At 39.9% G+C, this 23,294-nt stretch overlaps 1 protein-coding gene across 2 annotated transcripts; it reads left to right on the top strand.

Moving 5' to 3' along the window:
* The first annotated feature begins 1,030 nt into the window (after positions 1-1,030).
* Positions 1,031-12,662, top strand: LOC115223922 (60S ribosomal protein L15). 2 transcript variants are annotated; one of them, XM_036513058.1, is made up of 4 exons: positions 1,031-1,044; positions 8,129-8,309; positions 9,696-9,832; positions 12,226-12,662. In XM_036513058.1, exons 2-4 carry the CDS (start codon positions 8,138-8,140, stop codon positions 12,529-12,531), a joined length of 615 nt encoding a protein of 204 aa, XP_036368951.1. In that variant the 5' UTR covers positions 1,031-1,044; positions 8,129-8,137; the 3' UTR covers positions 12,532-12,662. The 2 variants fall into 2 exon arrangements, with proteins under 2 accessions (XP_036368951.1, XP_029650515.1); XM_029794655.2 differs by lacking the exon at positions 1,031-1,044 and adding an exon at positions 6,377-6,511.
* Positions 12,663-23,294: the final 10,632 nt, after the last annotated feature.

The raw sequence follows: 23,294 nt of genomic DNA, 5'->3' as shown, positions 1-23,294 counted from the left end.
TCCACCAGTATACTTCATTAAAATCGTATTGATAAGCATGCAATTGGAATAGCATTCTTTCGATATAACTCGACAAAATCAAAATACTTCACTTCGAGTATTTCCGTGGAAGCAAATGACAGTCCGATTCTGTTTTCTGCTTGGAAATTTGCGGATTTTACATCCACCCATGAAACATGTATATCTATCCTCCACAACCCACGGAAATACCCGAAGTGAAATGTCTCGACCTTGTCGAGCTATATCAAAGGAATGCCATTGGAATTTACTCGCATTTCCCTCTCCCCCAAAACATGTCAGCATAAGATCACCTTGGTTCCAAATGTCAAGTTGCGCCTATTTTACATGCTTTAATGTGGTTAAAAACTTCTTTCTTTTCTTGAATATGCACTGAAAAAATTGGGGTGCATCTCATATACCCGTATGTTTTTACGATAATCCTCAGGTATTTTATGCACTCTGCTCCCTGGTGCTATGTATCCTTACTTCCCATTTGGCACTACTATGATTTCTTTATTTCAACTAGGCGGCGAGCTGGCAGAATCGATAGCACACTGGGCGATATGCGTAGCCGTATTTCGTCTGCCGTTACGTTGTGAGTTCAAATTCCGCCGAGGTCGACTTTGCCTTTCATCCTTTCGGGGTCGATAAATTAAGTACCAGTTACGCACTGGGGTCGATATCTGTCCTTGTTTGTCCCCTCTGTGTTTAGCCCCTTGTGGGTAGTAAAGAAATAAATATTTATTTCACCAAGGATGCCACCTCTCAAGGAAGATCAAAGATTTCTCTCAAAGACCCACAAAACTGTCATAATATCAGTCACCCGTAGCACATTATTTGAAACATATCGGTCCCAATAGAGATGACCATTGATGGGATTGAACTCAGAGCATAATAAATAATGTTCTTTTATTCTTTTACTTGTTTCAGTCATTCGAGTGCAGCCATGCCGGGGCACTGCCTATAGTTGAACAAGTCATCCCCAGGACTTATTCTTTGTAAGCCTAGTACTTATTCTATTGGTCCCTTTTGCCGAACTGCTAAGTTACAGGGACATAAATACACCAGCATCGGTTGTCAAGTGATGGTGGGGGGACAAACATACACACGCATACATATATGCATGTATATGTGTGTGTGTATATATATATATATATACATACATATATATGACGGGCTTCTTTTAGTTTCCGTCTACCAAATCAACTCATAAGTCTTTGGTCAGCCCAAGGCTATAGTAGTAGACACTTACCCAAGGTACCACGCTGTGGGACTGAACCTAGAACCATGTGGTTCGTAAGCAAGCTACTTACCACACAGCCACTCCTGTGCCTACAGCAAGAAATTCCAAAGAAGTTAACAATGTACCCAACACCCAGTCTTTTTATGTGTGTAAGAGAGAGAAAGAGGTAGCACATATTTTGCAGCTCATTAGCATAAATGATAATTAAGCTGTGATATTGGTTTGATTTTTCAATATCTTAATATCTCCCCAAAACTATATCAATGGTGCTCAACTGGGGTCCACATAAGATTTTGTTGTTCAAATTTATGTCCAGTAAATCAGTTCAACTTCCACAAAACACAAGATATTGTTACAGTTTTTCTGTACAATTCCTAATATTTAATTATAAAAATATAGCAGCATTTTTTTAAACATTGAATGGCCATTAGGGTCCACCTGAGTGAAATAGGAATCAGAAGGGTCATCATCGTTTAACGTCCGCTTTCCATGCTGGCATGGGTTGAATGGTTTGACCGAGCACTGGTGAGCCTGTGGCTGCACCAGACTCAATCTTATCTGGCAGAGTTTCTACAGCTGGATGCCCTTCCTAACACCAACCACTCCGAGAGTGTAGTGGGTGCTTTTACGTGCTACTGGCATGAGGGCCAGCCAGGCGGTACTGGCAATGACCAAGCTCAAAAGGTGTCTTTTATGTGCTACCTGCACGTGAGCCAGTCCGCCAGCAATGGCAACGACCATGCTTGAATCTTGTTTTTCATGGGCTGGTAAAGTAACAATAGGTAAAATTGGCTCATAGCTATAGTAAAAGACACTTGCCGAAGGTGCCACTCAGTGGGACTGAACCTGTGACCGTGTGGTTGTGAAGCAAACGTCTTACCACACAGCCACACTTGCTTGTCTCTCGATACATATTCAATGTTGACTGGTTAATTCCCTATAATCTGATCACTTACACTTCTGAGATAATCCACTGGACTGAACTGCAGATAGTAATCAGTCAAAGGAAGTTCACATGCAGAGTTTAAATTAATGAAGTGTCGTGCAGAAATTGTAATTAATTAAACTTAAATTCATAACGGAAAGAACCGATTCTTATCGTGATGACTGATTTGGAGTGGAGCAGGGGAGACAACCACTGTAATTGAAAAGTAATTTTTAAAATTTGGTTATTATCTCCCTTCTTCTAATTTGCTTGAAATCAGTCAATGGTACTGGATTTGCTCACTTTACTATTTGGTTTTCGTGGAGAAGGAGTCCCTGAGTACTTCCCCGACTCCTAGTCATTCTATAAAATTTAACGTTTCGATAATTTACTATTGATAAAATATACGCGTTTTTCTTCAAAAAGATCAATAATTGCCAATCGCATCAAAAGTTCAACGTTATATTACTGAAGAATGGAAACAGATTAGAATCTGAGCTCAAGATGTGGCGAAATACTGCAAGATACTTTGCCCTTTGCTCCACTCAGCTGTTCCCAAAATATTTTGTCTCAAAACCTGTTAATGGTTTCCCAAGATCTGTGAAACTTATTCCTAGGTTTTATGGATAACCTCCACCATCATCATCGTTTAACGTCCGCTTTCCATGCTAGCATGGGTTGGACGGTTCAACTGGGGTCTGGGAAGCCCGAAGACTGCACCAGGCCAGTTAGATCTGGCAGTGTTTCTACAGCTGGATGCCCCTCCTAACGCCGACCACTCCGAGTGTGTAGTGGGTGATTTTATGTGCCACCGACACAGGTGCCAGGCGAGGCTGGTGAATGGCCACGGTCGGATGGTGTTTTTTACGTGCCACCGGCACGGAGGCCAGTCAATGCGGTACTGGCTATGGCAACGTTGGGATGGTTTTCATATGTGCCACCGGCACTGGTACCACAGAACTACAAATCCATTAATGTTCATCGAGTTTGCTTTTGATTTTGTCCATTTTGTCAATTTTCACTTGCCTCAACAGGTCTTAAATGAAGCAAAATTTGTTTTAGACAAAGAATTTCTTCATACATGTGTGTATAGGGGGTACATTCATGCGTGTGTCCACATGAAATTAAGATAATTCTGGAATTGCAAGGACTTTTAGCCTTTGATAATGGTGCAAGCATGAAATATTAGCGTCAAATTTTGACACAAAATCATTCTTGGAGGAATTTCAGCTCAGAACTTTAAGATGGGATAAAATGCCACTAAGCATTCTGCCCAGTATGGTAATGATTCTGTGAGCTCACCACCTTAAAGACCCCCTTTTGGTTGTGAACGACCATGCGATTGAACTTAGAAGATTCCCCACCGAGGCACAAGTCCAGGCAAGTTTGTTTATGGAAGACCAGCATTCCCCCATGCACACCAGCCTCTCCTCTCCACACCACTGATGTTGTCCAAAGAAAAGGCGAAGGTTGATGCAGTTTGGCACCAGTGATGGTGCAACTCATTTCTACAGCTGAGTGAACTGGAGCAACATGAAATAAAGTGTCTTGCTCAAGAACACAACACATGGCCCGATCCAGGAATTGAACTCACTACCTCATTATTGTAAGTTCGATGCCCTAACCACTGAGCCATGCACCTTTACCACCTTATACAAATATAAAATATTGGTTTATAAATCTTGGTACAAGGCCACAATTTAAGCACAGGGGTAAGTGGAATATATTGACCCCTGTGCTTAACTGGTACTTATCTGATTGACCCCAAAAGGATGAGAGGCAAAGTCAACCTTGGCAGAATTTGAACTCAGAACTTAATGATAGATAAAATGCTGCCAAGCATTTTGCCCCATGTGATAATGGTTCTGCCAGCTCGCTCCCTTACAGATATAAAATATTGACAACACTTGATGCATAAAATGCCCAATTTGTTGGATTCACCAACTTATAAATAAAAAAAAAGACCCTTCAGTGCAGGAACAAATTCATCATGTTATAAACAGTGGTAGCATAATGAAATTGATGAGTGTTTGGTTAGTTTGCAGGTTTATATTCAAAAGCTGTGGGTTAATTACACAGGTCCCACAAGGGTGAATTATCCTAGATCATATAGAATATTCTAGAAACAAGGTATGAAAGCAGAACCTCTTCAGTGTTGGCTCAGTTAAAAATAATAATAATAATAATCCTTTCTACTAAAGGCACAAGGCCTGAAATTTGAGGGGAGGGGAGTTAGTCGATTACATTGCCTTATCGACCCTGAAAGGATGGAAAGCAAAGTTGACATCAGCAGAATTTGAACTCAGAACGTAGTGACGAGTGAAATACTGTTGAGCATTTTGTCCAGCATGCTAACGATTCTACCAGCTCATCAACTTAATTATAATAATAATAATAATGCCCTGATGCAGTACCAGGCAGTGGCTCTCATGGCTTCTGATCTTAACTGATTGGAAGTGTTATCATGTACATTGTTTTGTCTTGGTATAAAAGATGGGCTACAGCAAATATTCTGCTCAATACCACAGATTTGCTTGTCAGTTGTTTGACCTTAACCAGTTGAGCATGTCCCTTAGTGGCTGACGATATGTACATCTCTGATCACGAGCAGAAGTAGTGGGGGAGCATCATAGCCATGTGTTGAGAGGGATTCTTTGGGGTTTGAATAGTTCACCTCTGGAAACATGGGTGGTTCTTTCAACATCCTTAAACAACCCTTATTCAGGGACCGTTTGAGTGGGATGGGCTACTCAACCTGAAGAAAATTCTAACTGGGCCCCACCTGCAAGGTCATGTGCTGTTTATCTTGATATGAGATCACCATGTCGCGCACATATGGTTGTGATGCATGTGCCTGGTGTACCGTAGTCATGATGGGTATATTGGGCTTCGTATATTTTACCCCAGTGTCACTTTGATGGCATGAACTGCTCTCTCACTCAATAATGATAATAATAATAATAATAATTCCTTCCATCCTTTCGGGGTCAATATAATTGACTTAATCGTTTGTCTTTCCTTGTTTAGCCCCTTGTGGGCAATATAAAAAAAATGACCATGCTTGCGTAGACCTGTGAAGCCAAGTGAGCCTGTAGTTGTGACTGATATCAGTGTCAGGTCAATAGCACCCACTACATTCTTGGAGTGGTTTGTGTTAGGAAGGGCATCCAGCTGTAGAAACACTGCCAAAACAGATCAGAAACTGGTGCAGCTCCCCAGCTTACCAGTTTTGTGTCAAACAGTCCAATCTATGCCAGCATGAAAAGCAGACATTAAATGATGATGATGATGATGTAGAGCCAATACCCCTACTTGGAAAAAAGCAGTGTTGTAAATACAGGAATGACGATTCAAAACCAACAATATATGGGAGAGGAAAAGACAGCCTTGAGTTGAGAATAGGGAAGAAAAGTCGTTGATGGCCTACACTCCATAGACCAGTGCTTTTCAAACTTTTTGCTGGAGCGGAACCCCAAGGAAACATTCCACTGGCTCGGGGAACCCCTGTGCAATAATTTAATTGTCTTATGCACACATATCTGCACAGGAGAATTAAAAATTACTGCCGATTTTAGCAGTTTTGTAACTTCTTGCGGAACCCTGGTTGAAAACCACTGCCATAGACAATCCCGCATCTGAATCGTTTCAAGATCCGAGTGACCTGAACAGAACATTTTATGATCATTAATATATGCACCTCACAGTAGAAGTTATTCCGAATAGTTTTGGTTTTCAAGGAACAGAACCTGAACAATCCGTTCTAAACCTTGCATGAGGGGAATATGCAGTTATTCATTTAATCTAAGTTTTAGATTTTGTGGAGAGGAAATAGAACGATGAGACTTTCATATATTTCGCGGGTGGAGGCATAAAAAGATGGTCATGAAATACGGGGTCCCTCATGAAGGATCGAAACCATAAAGGGATATCCAGTCACAGGGATCTCTGTAGTGCGCCACAAATTCTAAGGTGAAATATTTTATAATATAATATTCAAGTGAATATCTTCTCATAAATTATTTCAGTTGATTGAGGAAAATAGAAAGAAAATCAGAATTCTGTAGAATTAATTTGAATCTAAATTTGTAATTTCCCTCATTTATTTACGTTTATATATACGAATTTAGCTATTTAAAATGTAAGCATAAATTTTTCGTTCTAACAAATTATTAACTATCCGTAAACATATTTTATTTTTCGAATAACGGGTTTTTTTTTTTAGGGTAAACTATTTGATCTTACACCGTATGTAAGCATAATCATAATAGTCAAACTTCCTGTTACCCATAATCCTTTCTCGTGAAGAAATTTCTCTCTTTCCGGTAGTGTCTCCATTAAGCTAAGTATGTGCAATTTCCAACCTTGTTCTAATTCACTGTAATCTGTATGTTTTTAGCAAACCATCCAGCTTAATTTATATTTTAATCAATAGCCAGGTAAATTTACGTGATGTCTATTGAATTATGTTTCAAATATTTGCGTTCTATTTATTTATCTTTCCACGCTGAATGCCGTGCATGCATCATCACCATCAGACATGACCACCACGAGTCTTTTTATAGATTTAGCTTTAAAAAAAAAATTACCACATGACCGCTTATATGTATAATTCTCAACGATGTTTTTGCCGTTGTAGATCCTTTTTCCCCGTCTATTTCCTTCAGTATTTCAGCCGTCGTTTCATATTTCTCTCCGCCCGGTTGGGACTAAAACCTGATGTGTGTAGCCTCCATCCCTCCATGTGCTGCTTCTATTAATTACACGATATCTTCAGTCATAATTGAGACTTTCATGGTCGATAAGGGAATTTCTCAGTCGTATATTTGTGGTTCTTAATATGATTAAGAAATGCAAAAGAAAAACCAAGCTGAAAATAATGTATATGTTCTTATTAGTGGGAGAGAGGAGCATCTAATAATCTCGTATTCCTTTAATATACGGGTGCATTCGTCTGCCGTTACGTTCTGAGTTCAAATTCCGCCGAGGTCGACAAAGTACCAGTTACGCACTGGGGACGATGTAATCGACTTTAATCCGTTTGTCCCCTCTATGTTTAGCCCCTTGTGGGTAGTAAAGAAATATATACAGTGCATTACAACTGTTACACGTTTTCGTTTCCATTTTTCCCACCGGGTGCGGATCTTCATATTAATTAACCATGATTTCAGCTTGTCTTTGACTTGGGGCATCAGTCCTTCTTTGGTCTTACGTGGTGGTCACGGCGGATGTGAATTTTATCTTGAATCGCTATTCTTCCATACAGGGTCCAAGATATTTAACAACCCTGTCACACTAAATTTTCACTCCACCAGCTCGTTCCACGTATTTGCATTATCTCACAAAACCGAACATCTTATAAACATTCAATATCGCATGTTTCTTGTTCATAGGTTTTCCTAAACATTTTATCCAATGGATTTCCTTCCCGAATTTTAGCATGTCTTAATATGTCTCCCCTGATCATCTGTAGGCAAACGCTAAGCCAGTTTCCCAAGCCGTTCCTCATGAATGTTTCTCAAAGTATTCGGATCAAACTTTGAAACATTTTTAGGGAAGGTGTGAGGCCCATGGAGACTACTTTAGTGGCCCATCTGTTGCTGATCCATGTTGTGAAATAGGTTGTTATATTGCATGTCTAGTATTATTGTCCTAATCAAGGAAACCTATGATCAAAGACTCTCCAGCCATGACCATTTAATCTTAGGCTCAGTACATTTGTAAGTACACATTTTAAAAATAGGTTAGAATATAGTTTGAGGGTATTGTGGCTGTTATTTCGAGCAGGTTCAAAACCCTTGGAATAGAAAAGGATACTTTTTTTATGTGAAATGCTTAGTGTGTTTTTTTGGCTCATTATTGGTTAAGAGCGGCACTCCACTAAGTTTATAAGTGTGGGGGAGGGGTCTTTATTCAATTTTCCTCTTAACCAGTTGTATTAAAATATTTCTTTTTCATTCCAGCCAGTCAAAATGGGTGCCTACAAATATATACAGATGATCTATCGCAAGAAGCAAAGCGATGTCATGAGATTCTTGCTCCGTGTCCGCTGCTGGCAGTATCGCCAGTTGAACGTGCTTCACCGAGCACCAAGACCATCCAGACCAGAAAAGGCCAGACGTCTTGGCTACAAGTCCAAACAAGGTATTTGCAATACTACATTAACTCATTTGCATCTTGATTTACTGGCAAAATTTCGTCACCATATCTTTATTTCAGCGTCTGCTTTTCCATGCTTGCATGAATCGGCTGAGAGTATGTGGAGGCAGGGTTTCCTGTGGCCAAATGGCTTTCCTGATGTCAGCACTCCATCTGTTTCCAAAGACGGTAACAATCATCCAATCCATCAAACAACAAAAAGTCTGAACATGCTCTTGTGGTGGACTGCAAGCAGAGCATCATCATCAAGTATTTTAAATCTGGGTTTTATCCCTGTTAACGGGGGTGCTCGGATCTACCCAAATGCCATAGCAACAGCCCTCACACCGTCTCGCCATCTTGCTCAGTTTTGGGGGTCGTCCTTTTTCAAACCAACCCTCCCAATTTCCGCCTTCACACGTCCCCTCCACCTTTTCCTCTGTCTACCTTGCTTTCATGCTCCATGTACCTCAAACACATTCACCCTCCTCAACACATGCCCATACCACCTCTCTTCATTCGCCCTTGCCAACCATTCCACCAATTCCTCCAACTCCTGCCTTCCCATGAAATCTTCAGTCCTCTTATCAAACAACTTCACCCCAACTGCAAGCAGAGGATGACATTAGCAAAAGCATTGCTTGTGATCAGTAACCATTCATGAAGATATAGAATATGAACACACACACATGATGAGATTCTTTCATGCAGAAAGTGTAACCTCTCTAGAAAAACGACGACGCCTTGGTGATCTCATTCTTGCTTACAACATCATAAGCGGAAAGTGTAAACTCTCGAAAGACCTGTTCTTCACTCCTGCTCCAGAGCGTCGGCTGCGGGGTCATTCCGAAAAGCTCTATTTGCGACGATTTCATCTCAATTGAAGGAGAAGGACTTTCTCCGTCCAGATTGCGGATCCGTGGAATAAGCTGCCGGACGAGATAGTGAAGATGCTGACGACCGCTTGGTTCAAAGTCTCCCTTGACCACAAGTGGCCTGAACTCTTTACATGAACACCACCCTGTATATAACTCCATGTCCCCCTACATGGCCTTGCTTTTTGGGCCAAAAAATTAACTATCTATCTATCAAATCCACTCAAGATTTTGGCTTGGCTGTATGGTTTGGCATGTAAACTTGGTTACACAGCTATGCCATCAGAATAAGTTCTTTGTTATTTATTAAACTGCATTTCAAATTGAAACATAACTAATGATAAAAACATCTGAAATATTTCAACTTTTTTTTTTTTCATACAAGATGTGAAATTAAACTTTTAACTGTTTAGAAATTTTTGTTATTGCTGCATGTAGAGAATTAACAAAAAACACCCCCACTTAACACTGCCTACCCAATGATTGCACTTTTCATCTTAATTGTTTCATATTTCAGGCTACGTCATCTATAGGATCCGTATTCGCCGTGGTGGACGTAAACGACCCGTACCAAAAGGTGCCACTTATGGTAAACCCAAGACTCATGGTGTCAATCAACTGAAGTTTGCCAGGTGTCTGAGAGCTGTTGCTGAGGTAGGTAATATTTTCTACTAATCACATACCTGTCCTACCACCATCCCAAACCTATTTCAGTTGCAGTGTAACTTGTGCTTTTTCACTTTGTTTTCATGTCTGAATTGTTAAAACAATCAAAATACTGTATAAATCCCGGTGAGTCCTCTCTTTACCACCCACACTATCATGAAGTGCCACATTATTCAAGAGCTTAAAACTATTGACTCCTGTGCTGTCTTGATCGGGCAGACCATGTCCTTTTTTAGAATATGGGACTATGGTATGCAATGTGTTGTTTTTAGAAAACAGTTGGGGTTTTACAGACTGGATTAGAACGTCAAAGAAAAGAATTGCTAAGTAAATTCTTTGAGCTGAGCTAAACTGGGAAGACCAAAAACGGGATGGTTGAAGAATTTCCATAATCTCAGTTGGTCATGCTTGGGAATCCAACAGGAAAAGGGTGATGTGAGTTGCTTTTGATAGGATTCTATGGAGGAGGTGTGTGAGGGCTCTGTCCCCATGACCCTTGCAGAAATAGTGGGGTGAGTGGAATTACAAATTGCTATTACTGTTGACAATTCTTTATTAACATACCATTAAACCCTCTTTGAATTTCTCGGCTTAGATCTTTCCGTGTAGAAGATTTAGAGGATCTTATTTTCTACATTCTTGTGCTGCATTCACAGAATGGCCAATGGTTTGCTATTTTCACTCTTTTACTGTCGACATTCTCACACTAACTTTCTCAGAAGTCTGTCAATCAACTAGAGATTTTGATAATTAGTTGGTTCAGAAGGATTATAATAAAACCAATTACTGTTTGAATTTGGGTGAAATGTGCTTTTATGATCTAAAAGTCACTGGAGTACATTATTGCAGGTAGTTTGTACCTTTTTGTCACATCGTTTCAACTCAATTAGATATAGTTAATTGCATGGAGTTTTAAATATATAATTTACAAGACATCGATTCCTGGACACAAATCTTATTAAATCCTTCATAAATATCACTGACTTCTATTTCTCAGCTTGAGGTATTAACTGCCTTTAATGTCAAAAATAGAAATTCTCGATAAAACAGGGAAAAACGAAAAAGAACCGGACACCTGTGGTGCAAATGAAATGTGTTCTGACAGGAAGTTCTTCCTAACTTGTGGCTAAACTTGAGTGCTTAGTTCCAGTTTTTGAAACTGAAACATTTGAATTGTTGCCATATCTGCATTGTGGGGCTTTAAGAGTTGGCTGGTTTTGTAGAAAGCTGATAACATCTGTAATAATCTTTGACAACTGAATCTGCAAGATTCTGCATATTCCCAAAAGTAGTTTGCTTTTAGAATTTTGGAAATCTGTTTAACCTTTTTGATTTAAGCCAGCTATATCTGACCAAAGTAATTTTTTGTCTTCAAACTGGCCAGATCCAGCCTTTCAAACTAACCCTACAATATTACTCTAAAAATAAGCAATCACATCATTGAAATCTCAAAATAGGTATGGCATGACTAATTCAAGCCAGTGTGAATAAATAAGCGTTACATTTGGCAGAGAAATCTGAACAGTAAAGGGTTAATCCTATGATACAAATTTCTTTTTTTAAAGAAATCTAAATTGAAACCTTTTCATCAAAATGCCACAAATGTAATGTATTTCTACTGAAATATGGTAATGAAAGGATTAAAAGTGGTAAATTGGAAAATTGTTGGAGCATTTGGGTTTTTATCATAAACAAATATTCAAGATTCTTAAACATCTTTACTAAATAGATATATGCAGTATCTATCAGATTCAGTAGTTAGGTGTCCTCTAAGGTCAACTTAGCCTTTCATACTTACAGCCGGATAGATGAACTACCATTCCAAGACTGGAGATTGGTATCATCTATCGCTGCTAGTCGTAGTATCTGCAATAGAAAGATGAAGAGAAACAATTTCCTTGGTTTGATAGGGAAATCCACTGACATACGAGAGGTGGGGGTGTCAAGTTTGCACTTTTGGGATTACTGTAAGACAGTCAAGTTGTTAACTGTGGTGACTCGTCTCCAAATGTGTAATCCTTTTTACTATAGGCACAAGGCCTGAAATTTGGTGAAGGTGGGGCTGGTGGACTGCATTGAGCCCAGTGTTTGGTGCTTATTATATTGTTCCTGAAATGCAAAACTGAACTCAGAATGTAGACTGATGGGATGCTGCTTAGCTCATCTGCATCTGTATGTACAGTGTGTGTTGGTCGTTGTAGTCTTGCTGTCAACATGTTTCCGAAGAAAATGTTGAATGTATGATGCAATCGCAGTGTTGTGGCTAGTCTGTTGTACTTGTTTTGGCCGAAAGGTATTGTGTGTTGTAGTAACTACCAATGTTGAACTGGAATATCTTAGAGTTTTGGTCCTTAAATGTTTGTTCTTTTTTTGTGTTTCAGGACAAGGTTGGTCGCCGTTGTAAATCTCTGCGAGTGCTTAACTCCTACTGGGTTGCTGAAGATTCAACATTCAAATTCTTTGAAGTGATCCTAGTCGACCCATTTCACAAAGCTATTCGCCGTGATCCCAAGATAAATTGGATTTGCAAGGCTGTGCACAAGCACAGAGAGATGAGAGGTTTGACAGCTGCTGGTCGCTCTTCCAGAGGTCTCGGAAAAGGTCATGGATTCCACAAGACCATTGGTGGCTCCCGTCACGCTTCCTGGAAACGAAGGCAAATCCTTTCTCTGCGAAGAAAGCGATAAACCTAATGTACTTTCAAATATATTTTACAAACGGGGTCAGTTTGTTGTGTTTTTTCTTTCTGCAATCTGCTTCTGTTTGGTTCTAAGTGAGAAGAGGAAGGAATAAATGGTCTTTATTCTGTTGACACTTGGTTTGCTTGTATCAGAGTTTCATCTATTCATCAGGTTATATTTTCACACTTTGAATGTTTTTCATTACCACACTTCTGTTAAAATTACATTACATGATGTGTTTCACTTACTTTTATAAATAACCGACAACTTTGGAGGATTTATTAAAATAATGAAACCAAGCACAGCTTGGGAGACACGTGTTGGGCATTGAAAAGCATGGTCTGTTATCTTCGCTTAAATGTTCCATTATTTGGTTTCCAAAATTTCATCACACCAATTGCAACCTGGTCACTGACACAGTTCCAATACAGTTCTTTTTAGTCATTTAACAATATGCTTTCTGTTCTGTAATTGTTTTACTTCTGGCTTATGGTCTCAGATCAAATCACTTGCTTAACGTATACATCTCTGAAGCCAAAATGGTTTTGCCATTCAATTATCTTTAGAAAATGAGTGTTTACATAAGTTTATGGTTGGTTTTTAATATTTAATATATATTTTTTTACTTAAGTAGATGTGGTCTCAGACAAGATGGTATCATAAAACTGTTATCAAGTAGATATTATGGAATGGAAAGCTGGATCTTAATTTGCCTCTGTAATTATTTGGCTTTGTTAAATACAGGCAGGGGTGAATGTCAAGGCTTATGTAAAACATGCTTGTTGGTAAAATCTTACTGTGGACTGGCAAACGAATCCGCTCGCACCCAATCTCCAGAGATGAAAGGCCAATTTCGGGAATATTTTTCCTTATTGGTTTCTGCTTAGATCCATTTAAAAATAGATATATGAAATGGTTGCTTAATATGGGACATTATTCAAAGCAATGACCCGGCATGGCTGCAGATCAATGACTGAAAGATTATATAAAGAGGGTTCAGTGACGAGTCAACCCAAGTATTGCCAGAAATCAAAAGGGCTTAAGTTTTTTTTACTTTTTTCTAATTCTAATTGGTGTCAGAGCTACGCAACAAGATGAGATGGTACAGTCAGGTTCAGGGTGTTGTCCCTTGATGGCATGGTGACATGTCTCACAAACACACACACACACAGGTACATCTATGCATATACTACAATTTGTTTATTCATGGATACATTGAGTAGTTACCAAAGTAACGCTTTAATGTATTTATTATTTAAATTGAGAATTTGATAGGACTGTCATTGTGCTTGTGATATCAAAATAAGAAATGAACCTTCCATGCCATCAGCTCAGACCCGTGTGGGAATATGAGAAATGCTGCCATTTCTCAATTTCGGTCAATACAGTGGTATGAAAGTTTGGTAATCTGACAGACAACAGTTAGTACTGTTTGTAATATTTTTACATTTGTTTTCCTTACTGGCATAGATGGGACAGTTTGGAGAGTGTTATCTTAAACCAGTTTCTCAGTGTTGCTATGGTTTCCGCAACTGTACTAACAACTATTCTTGCCCCCCTCCTTTTTTTCCCCTGTTGTGGCATCAGCACTGAGGTCTTTGGCAAAACTAAAGAATTTTTCTCAAGTCCTGCATACACTGATTTAATGTACTGGGTGCCTCTTTTTCTGGACCAGCACCAGGCAAAAGAGGGTCTCCCTTCTGTGGCTGATAGATTAAACGTATGGTGGAAGAAATGTTGGAGATGGAGACAGGAAGAGTATTGTCAGAGGTTAATGAAAGGGACAACCGGATGAGTAGTAGCATCTTTTTATGATTTATGCTTGGCAGAAAGCTAATGTCAGTCTTGAAGCTTCAGGATAATGCATTTCGTTTGACATAATCTGGATGCTAAAGAGCTGGAGGAGAGGTGTTTAATAATGGGGGAAATGCAAGCAGTCTCTTTGGTTGACAAGTTCTCCACGTAGACATGCTTTAATGCCAGTGAGATAATTGGACTCAGTTGTTTTGGATGCTGTTGGGATATTTTAACCCATTTTAGTGCTGAAGGCAGATACAAGCATGTTCCCAGAGAGAGAAGGTGGGGAGACAAATACATGCTTATGCACAGAAACAGATGTACCTTACAATTTATCATTCGAATATGATTGATGTAAACACGTCCCCTCATACGCACAAAGAAATATCAAATCAGATGTCAAATAGGTTTGTGGTGCTAAAACATCTCAACTCCAATGTTGATAGACGAGCACAAAAGTGAATGTGCCAATTCCTTCTTGCAAAAGAAATGTAGATGGGATAGGGTATTTGGCACTCATTTCTAGAATAAATAATTGAAGTTGTAAATTTTGGTCTGAATAAGGTTTTTCGTTTTATTCTAGTGATACAGCTTGCTTAGCAATCACATGGTTTGGGGCTTAGTCCTTTCCACAGCATAGCTTAAGTACTAAAGATAATTTGTTTGTCTAAACCAGTGATTCTCAACTAAGGTCCATGTGACCCTTAGGAGTCCACATAAGATGTTACAAGATATCTGCAATAAATCGGTTATACAAAAGATACTTTTTCAAACATCAAATGGCTATAAATAAAATAAGAATCAAAGGGGTCCACAGACAAAAATTGGTTGAGAAACTCTGGTCTAAACCCTTCAAGGCGGTGCTCCATCATGGTCGAAGTCCAGGGTTAAAGTTAAAGTAACTTTTTGTCAGCAGTTCTTGTAAAGATCCAAGGGACATAATTCATACCTGTCTAAACGCGAACATCATCGGATTGAATCCAATAGGGAAGAAATACCAAGTATTTTGTGATAGGATTCTATATAAATATACATGCACAGCCATGATGTTTACTTCCCATTGGCTTCAAGTTTCGACCCAAGAGTGTGGTGGGTGCTTTTTCATGACACTAGTATCTGGCCACTATTGTGGTTTTGTTTAGCTTGATGGGTCTTCTCAAGTATGACATAATGCCAAACCCATTGCCATATTATAAAACAAGGTTAATTTATTCCACACGGGTAGAAATAAGTTGAAAATGCACTGGGATTTGTTTAGATTTTTTTTGCATTTAAAAAATTTTAGACTTGCCTGGTTTCACAGGCTTCTCTGGTTTTCAGAAGTTGAGAATAGGAAGATCTGGAGCTCTGCTGCAACTGTCTTCCTTCTGGTTGGAGTTCAAAATTTCTCTTGTTTTTATGGAGACAACATGGCTTAGTATCTGTTTTGGATATGACCTGATTGGCTGTTGAGAAATTTTTGTAGGTTCCCCACCCCTCTTGCTATATGACAAAGCTGTCATGGTTGAGTGAACATGTCTACTGACAATCAAGGCTGTCTGAATTTAGTCTGTCAAGTGTGGCATAGGATAATCAGGTGTTTAGATCTTGAAATGTTTTTTCCCCCTCCATGTCTTTGTGTTAATATCTTGACATTTTTTGCACTGAAAATTAAGGCTGTCACGGTTGAGTGAATATGTCTAGTGACAATCTCCAACAATTATTGAAACATATTACAAACTAATAGATTCTAAATAATACCTGCTGTTCTCATCATTGCCATCCCAAACACATGGAGACTAATAATCCATTTGCTCTAGCAAGAAGAATCTGTAGAATTGTTTCAAATGTTGAAACTCATAATAAAAGACTCCAGGAATTAAAACAAATATCACTTGAAAGGAAATAACCATCGATGTTGACAACGGAATAGAACAGGCCAAAGCAACAGATATTTAAGTAACATATGAAGCAAAAAAATACTTCAGACACATCTAATACTCTAACCTTTATTGCAACACATGACCTAAAAAGCACAGAGTCTTACAACATTCCACTGCTGAGACAAGACCTGAGAATGAAACGAGCACTAGAAATACACAAAATTGTCAAAAGCAATTAAAATCCCACAAAAAACTATTCAGTGCTAAATTATCCTCCACAAACCCCACAACAGTAGTCAAGAAGTGTGGCTGTCCTAATTGTGAGCCTTGGATCAACTTCATTGAATATTTGTCCTCATCTTGTTTGTTGTTAACACAGCATTTCGGCTGATATACCCTCCAGCCTTCATCAGGTGTTTTGGGGAAATTTTGAACCTGGGTTCTCATTCCTAAGGTATTTTTCGATGTTATTATTACTCAGGTCACTGCCTGGAATTTGTGCAGGTCATTCAGCTGAACACTCATATATCATCTTCAATAGAAGAGTCTATCATACATACATACATATACATATATATATACACACGATGGGCTTCTTTTGGTTTCCATCTACCTAATCCACTCACAAGGCTTTAGTCAGCATGTGTCTTATAGTAGAAGACACTTGTCCAAGATGTCACTCAGTGAGACTGAACCCAAGACCATGTGATTGGAAGGCAAACTCCTTACCTCACAGCCACACTTACACCTATGTAAGATGGCTAATTAGTCTCAATATTTTCTCTTGAGTAATTATAAAATTAGATAAAGTTTTGACATTTTTGTATACGTGTCACTAATCTTTGCAATTAATTACTTCAAATTGTCAGGGTTTAAAATGAAGATGGATCCAGGATGGTTTTGGATAGGTTGGTATCCAAAGGCTAATCAACAGGGGTTGTCTTTAATCAACAAAATAAATAAATAAACAAGTTTTCTGGCCTTATTTGTTCACGATCCATGTGTCCTTTTGGCCAACTTTTTCACCTTTATCATTCTACCAACTTTTCAGTTTACAGACTTCATCTTGACTCCTCAATATTCCTTTTCTTCATCCTGGAGATAAAACGCAGGTGAGGGTTTCTGACAAGCGACAATGCTGCTTATATTACAGGTGAACTGCCAAAACAGAATGTCGGACAATATACCTTGTGGTATTTGGCAAAAATCGTTGCTCTTTGTGTTTTGAGTTTAAAAGCAAAGTTACAGATGAATCGATGATGATTCAAAATGAACAAGACCTGGGAGAAGGAGGCCTTCCTTCTGGGGAACATACATCAGAAAAGTGAGGATGAGCTGAAGGAGTAGGGATTCAACTGGACAGAAGCAAAGAAATCCACTCTTTGAATTAACTTCATCAAAATTTATTGCAAAACTATGACCTCTTTATTGCCACAGTTTATCAGCATAGAGGCGCTCCCAGGGGCAGCCTGTCTTGAATTCCTTTGTTATTGCCTGTAGGACTATGATGAACACGAGGGGGCTGAGCATTGATCCTTGGTGAACCCTTCTTGTACCCCAAATTCTTTCCTGTACTCATTGCCAACCCTCAGCTTACTGGTAGCATTCCTGTACATAGTTTGTACAGCTCTCACCAACCACTTGTCTGTCCCTACTTTCTACATTGACCACCAGATAAAGGATCGGGGGACCCTGTCAAAGACTTTCTTCAAGTCAACAAAAGCCAAGTACAAAGGTTTATCTTTTGCTATGTATTTCTTCTGCAGCTGCCTTACCAGAAATATAGCATCAGTGGTGCTTCTCCCTGGCATAAAGCCAAATTGCATCTCCTCTCAGCTAACTCCCTCCCTAAATAGTTGGGCTATGACTCTCTGTAACTTTCATCACCTGATCCAGCAATTTGATACCTCTGTAATTACTTTTATCTAAAGCATCACCTTTACCTTTGTAGCAGTTGACTATGGTGCTGCTTACTACACCAGTCATTGGATATGACTCCTTCGTGACCCACCTGATTTATAATACAGGTGACTAGACCATAACCCATCACCACCAGATATTTTTAGCATCTCAGTGGAGGTGTATTCATATCCTTAACTGCTTTATCTACCATGGAACAATTGATTTGGGTAGCCAGTCCCTCAATTGGGTCAACATTTGGCAGGCTCCCCTCCTCCCATTCATGTTCCACATTCAGCAGTCTTTCCTAATGACATTTCCAAGCCTCTTTGCAAAATCATTAAAAGCAAGTGCACCATCATCCATGCAGACACATTTCTCCCCTATCACATTACAGTTTTCTTCCACATATTGTCTTGCCATCCAAAACACTTCAGTCTTATAAGAAGACTTCTTCTTTTCTGCTTCTCCCTTGGCTAGACATACTTGTCTCATAGCATCCCTTCTGGCAATCTGATACAGTTCCCTGCTAGTCCCATTCCTCCAGGCCTGTTTCTTAGCTCTAACTGCCATATATATTATGCATGTCATCTGTCGTTACGTTCTGAGTTCAAATTCCGCCGCGGTCGACTTTGCCTTTCATCCTTTCAGGGTCGATAAATAAAAGTACCAGTTTAGCACTGGGGTCGATGTAATCGACTTAATCCCTTTGTCTGTCCTTGTTTGTCCTCCTCTATGTTTAGCCCCTTGTGGGCAATAAAGAAATATATATATTATGTATGTATGTATTCGCAAAACAAGCTTCTTTCAGTTTCTGTCTACGAAATTCACTTACAAGACTTTCTTTGACCCTAGTTTACAGTGGAAGACACTTTCACAATGTGCTGCCTAGTGGGACCGAACTCAAGACCACATCTTAGCCAAACATCTACACATGCACCTATGTTATTTTGTGTTATTGGATGTTATAGAACCATATTTCATGACATATAAGACACAAATTTTTTGGCCAAAATATGTCTCAAAAATATTCCCCCTGCTCCTCCTATATGCATAGTTAGGCCAATATTGAATTCTTTAAGGCACTAATAACGTTTTTCCTGAATATTGGGGCATGTTTAATATTCCTCAGCATCTTTTATGCCATCAAAAATGGTATATTATTGGACATTCTCATCAGCTTTGCTTTCAAGTGGTTGCGTGGCTGTGTGGTAAGAAGTTTGCTTCCCAACCATATGGGTCTGGGTTCAGTCCCACTGTGTCACACCTTGGGCCAACTAAAGTCTTGTAAGTGAATTTTGTGGATGAAATTGAAAGAAACCCATCATCTTCATCTTTTATTGTCTGCTTTCCATGCTGGTATGGGTTGGACGGTTTGAAATGTAGTTGGCTCGGAGGGAGCTGTCCAGACCCCAACTGTCTGTTGTGGCATGGTTTCTACAGCTGGACGCCCTTCCTAATGCCAACCACTTAACACAGTATGCTGGGTGCTTTTCACATGCCACTGAGATGTGTGAGTTGGCACAGCACTGGCACATGTGCATTAATGCAACAGCAACACAAGTGCATTTTAAGTGGCACTGGTCCCTGAAAGGACAATCTTGTGTGTGTGGAAGACAGCTTGTTCACTTAGTTTGATGCATCTTACCAAGTACAGCAAATCCCCACACCTCCCGGTCCCTTGTCATTTCCTCACTAAGGTCCCAGCATCTGAAGATCCTTCCTTACCCCTTCATTCCCCGGTTTACCCCTTCCACAGGTACCCTCAGCACTTCTTTACAGAGCTGTCCTCATCCATATCCATCACATGACCAAACCAGTGCAGTCTTCTCTCTTCTCTCTTGCACAAAACATCAGATGCCTCTCACACCCAGTTTTCCTCTTAAATCACTTACACTCTGTCATGTGTGCACACTGACATCACCCATGCAGCAGAGCATGCTAGATTCATTTCTTTCAAGCTTTTCCAAGTTCTCTGTAATCAAGGCCCATATATCACTGTCATATAACATAGCTGTATGTACACAGGCGTCATACAATCTGCCTTTCACTCTGAGGGAGAGGCCCTTTGTTACGCTCTCTGAACTTCACCCATCCTGTTCTTATCCTAGCAACTACACTTTCAGAACTTCCTCCCCCACTGCTAACTTGGTCTCCTAGGTAACAGAAGCTATCTACTACTTCTTATGATTCACTTGGGCATTTGAAGAAGTCTATTGCCTGTGTATTTTTAGTGCTTATTCTACCTGCACATTTGCCACACACAAACACTATATTCTCTGTTAACCTTCCTGTGATACCACTACACCTCTTATGTGTCCAAAGCTTGCACTGGTTACAATATATGGAGTTTCTACCAACACCCTTCTTACATATTGAGCAGGGCCATCTCCCTGAAGGGACTTGTGATTTGTCTGTTTTCCCACTTACTAGGACTTTGGTTTTTGCTAAATTAACTCTAAGGCCCTAAGATTCCAGACCTTGTTTCCACACCTGAAATTTCTTCTCTTGGTCAGAGAGTGATTCAGCTATAAGAATCAGGTTATCAGCACAGAGGAGCTCTGAGGGACAGCTGGTCTTGAATTCCTCTGTTAAGGCCTGGAGGACTAAGATGAACAAGAGGGGGCTGAGAACTGAGCCTTGGTGAACTCTTACCTGTATCCTGAATTCATTGCTATTCCTGTTGCCAACCTTCATCTTACTGGCAGCATCCCTGTTCATGGCTTGTACCACTCTCACTAACCACTGTGTGAGTGTCTTTGGGTTTATGTTTGTCTCCCACCACCACTTGACAGCCGGTGTTGGTATATTTACATCCCCATAACCAGGCAGTTCGGTAAAAGAGAGCAATAGAATAGGTATCAGGCTTCAAAGGAAGAAAACAAGTCCTGAGGTTGATTTGTTTGACTAAAACTCTTCAGGGTGGTGCCCCAGCATGGCCTTAGTCTCATGACTGTAAGGAGCAAAAGATAAAAGCAAAGATCCAATTCTGAAAATGGTGATCACAAAACTGTAATTTCATCATCATCGTATAACGTCCGCTTTCCATGCTAGCATGGGTTGGCGATTTTGACTGAGGTCTGGCGAACCAGACGGCTGCACCAGGCTCCGGTCTTATCTGGCAATGTTTCTACAGCTGGATGCCCTTCCTAACGCCAACCACTCCGAGTGTGTAGTGGGTGCTTTTACATGCCACCGGCACTTAAGAGATTTACTTTTATGCAAGTGATTTATTTTCATGTTTGGGTCCTTAATGTTTAATTTTGGGGTTTTCTTATTTGATAGTTGCTGAAAAAATAAGGCTTACTGGGAGAAACCAACCAAACCATTTGAGGCAGTGCTGGTCTTGTCATCATTCTCATTTAACATCTGCTTTTCATGTTGGCATGGGTTGGACAGGTTGATTGGCCATGGTAAGCCAGAGAGCTGAACCAGGCTCCTGTCTGTTTCGGCTTGGTTTCTATGGTTGGACGCCCTTCCTAACACCAACCACTTCACACAGTGTACCAGGTGCCTTTTATATGCCACCAGCACTGGCCATGACCAGGATTCTTATTCAGCTTGAGAATATTCCTGTTCTCAAGCAGAACAGGAATATTTTAGTCAAACAAATCAACCTCAGTACTTGTTTTCTTTCTTTGAAGCCTGATACTTATTCTATTACTCTCTTTTGCCGAACTGCTAGGTTATGGGGATGTAAACACACCAACACCGGTTGTCAAGTATTGGTGGCCAATACTACCGTAAACCTTTAGCATGTAAGCTGGCTATGTCCAGCTCAAATAATCTATCTGTTTCATGTTCAAGCTGGCCAGATCTGTTCCCTCACACCCACCCTACAATGTCATTCTAAAAATAATCAATTCACATTATTGAAATCTCAAAGCCACAAAATAACGCATGATTAATTCAAAACAACATCAACATTTATTCACATTGTTTTGGATTAATTAAGCATTAAGCATTAGTCTTGAGAAGAGTAAGCTGGATGCTAAAGGTTTAAACCAGTCGGTGGCACGTAAAAAAGCACCATCCGTCCGTGGCCGTTTGCCAGCTCCGTCTGGCACCTCTGCGGGTGGCACATAAAAAGTACCCACTACACTCACAGAGTGGTTGGCGTTAGGAAGGGCATCCAGCCGTAGAAACACTGCCAGATCAGACTGGGCCTGGCGCAGCCTTCTGGCTTCACAGACCCCAGTTGAACCGTCCAACCCATGCTAGCATGGAAATCGGACGCTAAATGATGATGATGATGATGATGATTCATGAGCTAAGTAAAAAAGCAAGGAAGTTCCTGTGTTGGTAGAGGCACAGGGTGGCACTGTTTGCTTAGGATAAAGCGTATGGGTACGAATGTGTTGGAGTTGCTAGCAATCAAATCTGTTTGAGACAAAGACAGGGCAATGAAGCTACTTGCGAGGCAATTGTTCAATGTCTGTGTATTGCTGCTTTGTGGGTTTATATCAAATAGTTGGTATCGTATGTAGAGGGACCTGGCTATCAGCTAAATGCCTTATCATCTGCCTCTGGTAAGGGAGAACAGGCTGCCTTCCCCGTGTCTGGTGATTATAATAAAGGAAGTTGGTTGGTTGGTGGGTGATGTTGAAAAGTTTTGAGGACAAAGCATTTCTTCTCAGATCAAATAATCACGAACCACTTGGCTGTCATGGAGAGCGAAGATTATCAAGTTGGAGATAAGAACTGATGTACAACACTATGAGATTCTTTGTAATTGTCTTATGATTGATATGTGTGTTTAAACTAAGACAATCGAAGCAGATAACATTTCCAAAACGAGCAAGTAAATGTGAAACTAGGTTATGTAGAATAAAGTGACTAGAAAATCAAAATCAAAAAAGATCCTCAAAGCCTCTGACTTGGATCTAAATACCCCAGTTACAAGTTACAATAGACTGATATAAATGTAGAATAACTCGAAGACACAGAAACGTTGGACATCGGGAAGAAGTTTATAATTCGGTTTGTAATTTTATAAACGTACTCTTGAGGACATGGAGTAGGAAATATACGGGTAATATTTGATCGAAAGCACCACTTGAGACCGTAAAATCGCATGGCTTTCGCGCAGTTGCTTTTAATTCCGCTACTCACACTATAAATTTTGCGCGTTATCTATTTTAAGCCAGTTGGTTATTTATCAGCTACTCTTGGCGATAATATAAAGTTAAGTTAAAGTTGATCAGGGGGGGG

Source organism: Octopus sinensis, linkage group LG24, assembly GCF_006345805.1.
Source record: "Octopus sinensis linkage group LG24, ASM634580v1, whole genome shotgun sequence".
NCBI classification, from domain to species: Eukaryota; Metazoa; Mollusca; class Cephalopoda; order Octopoda; family Octopodidae; genus Octopus; species Octopus sinensis.
Note: the sequence above shows the minus strand (reverse complement) of the source record. Positions and strands in the feature narration are given on the sequence as shown.

Bases quoted from the DNA above. Each gene is read 5' to 3' on its own strand.
- LOC115223922 (XM_036513058.1), top strand. From the start codon at position 8,138: ATGGGTGCCTACAAATATATACAGATGATCTATCGCAAGAAGCAAAGC. The intron at 8,310-9,695 runs GTATTTGCAATA...TTCATATTTCAG, and splicing joins TGGCTACAAGTCCAAACAAG to GCTACGTCATCTATAGGATC. The intron at 9,833-12,225 runs GTAGGTAATATT...TTTGTGTTTCAG, and splicing joins GTCTGAGAGCTGTTGCTGAG to GACAAGGTTGGTCGCCGTTG.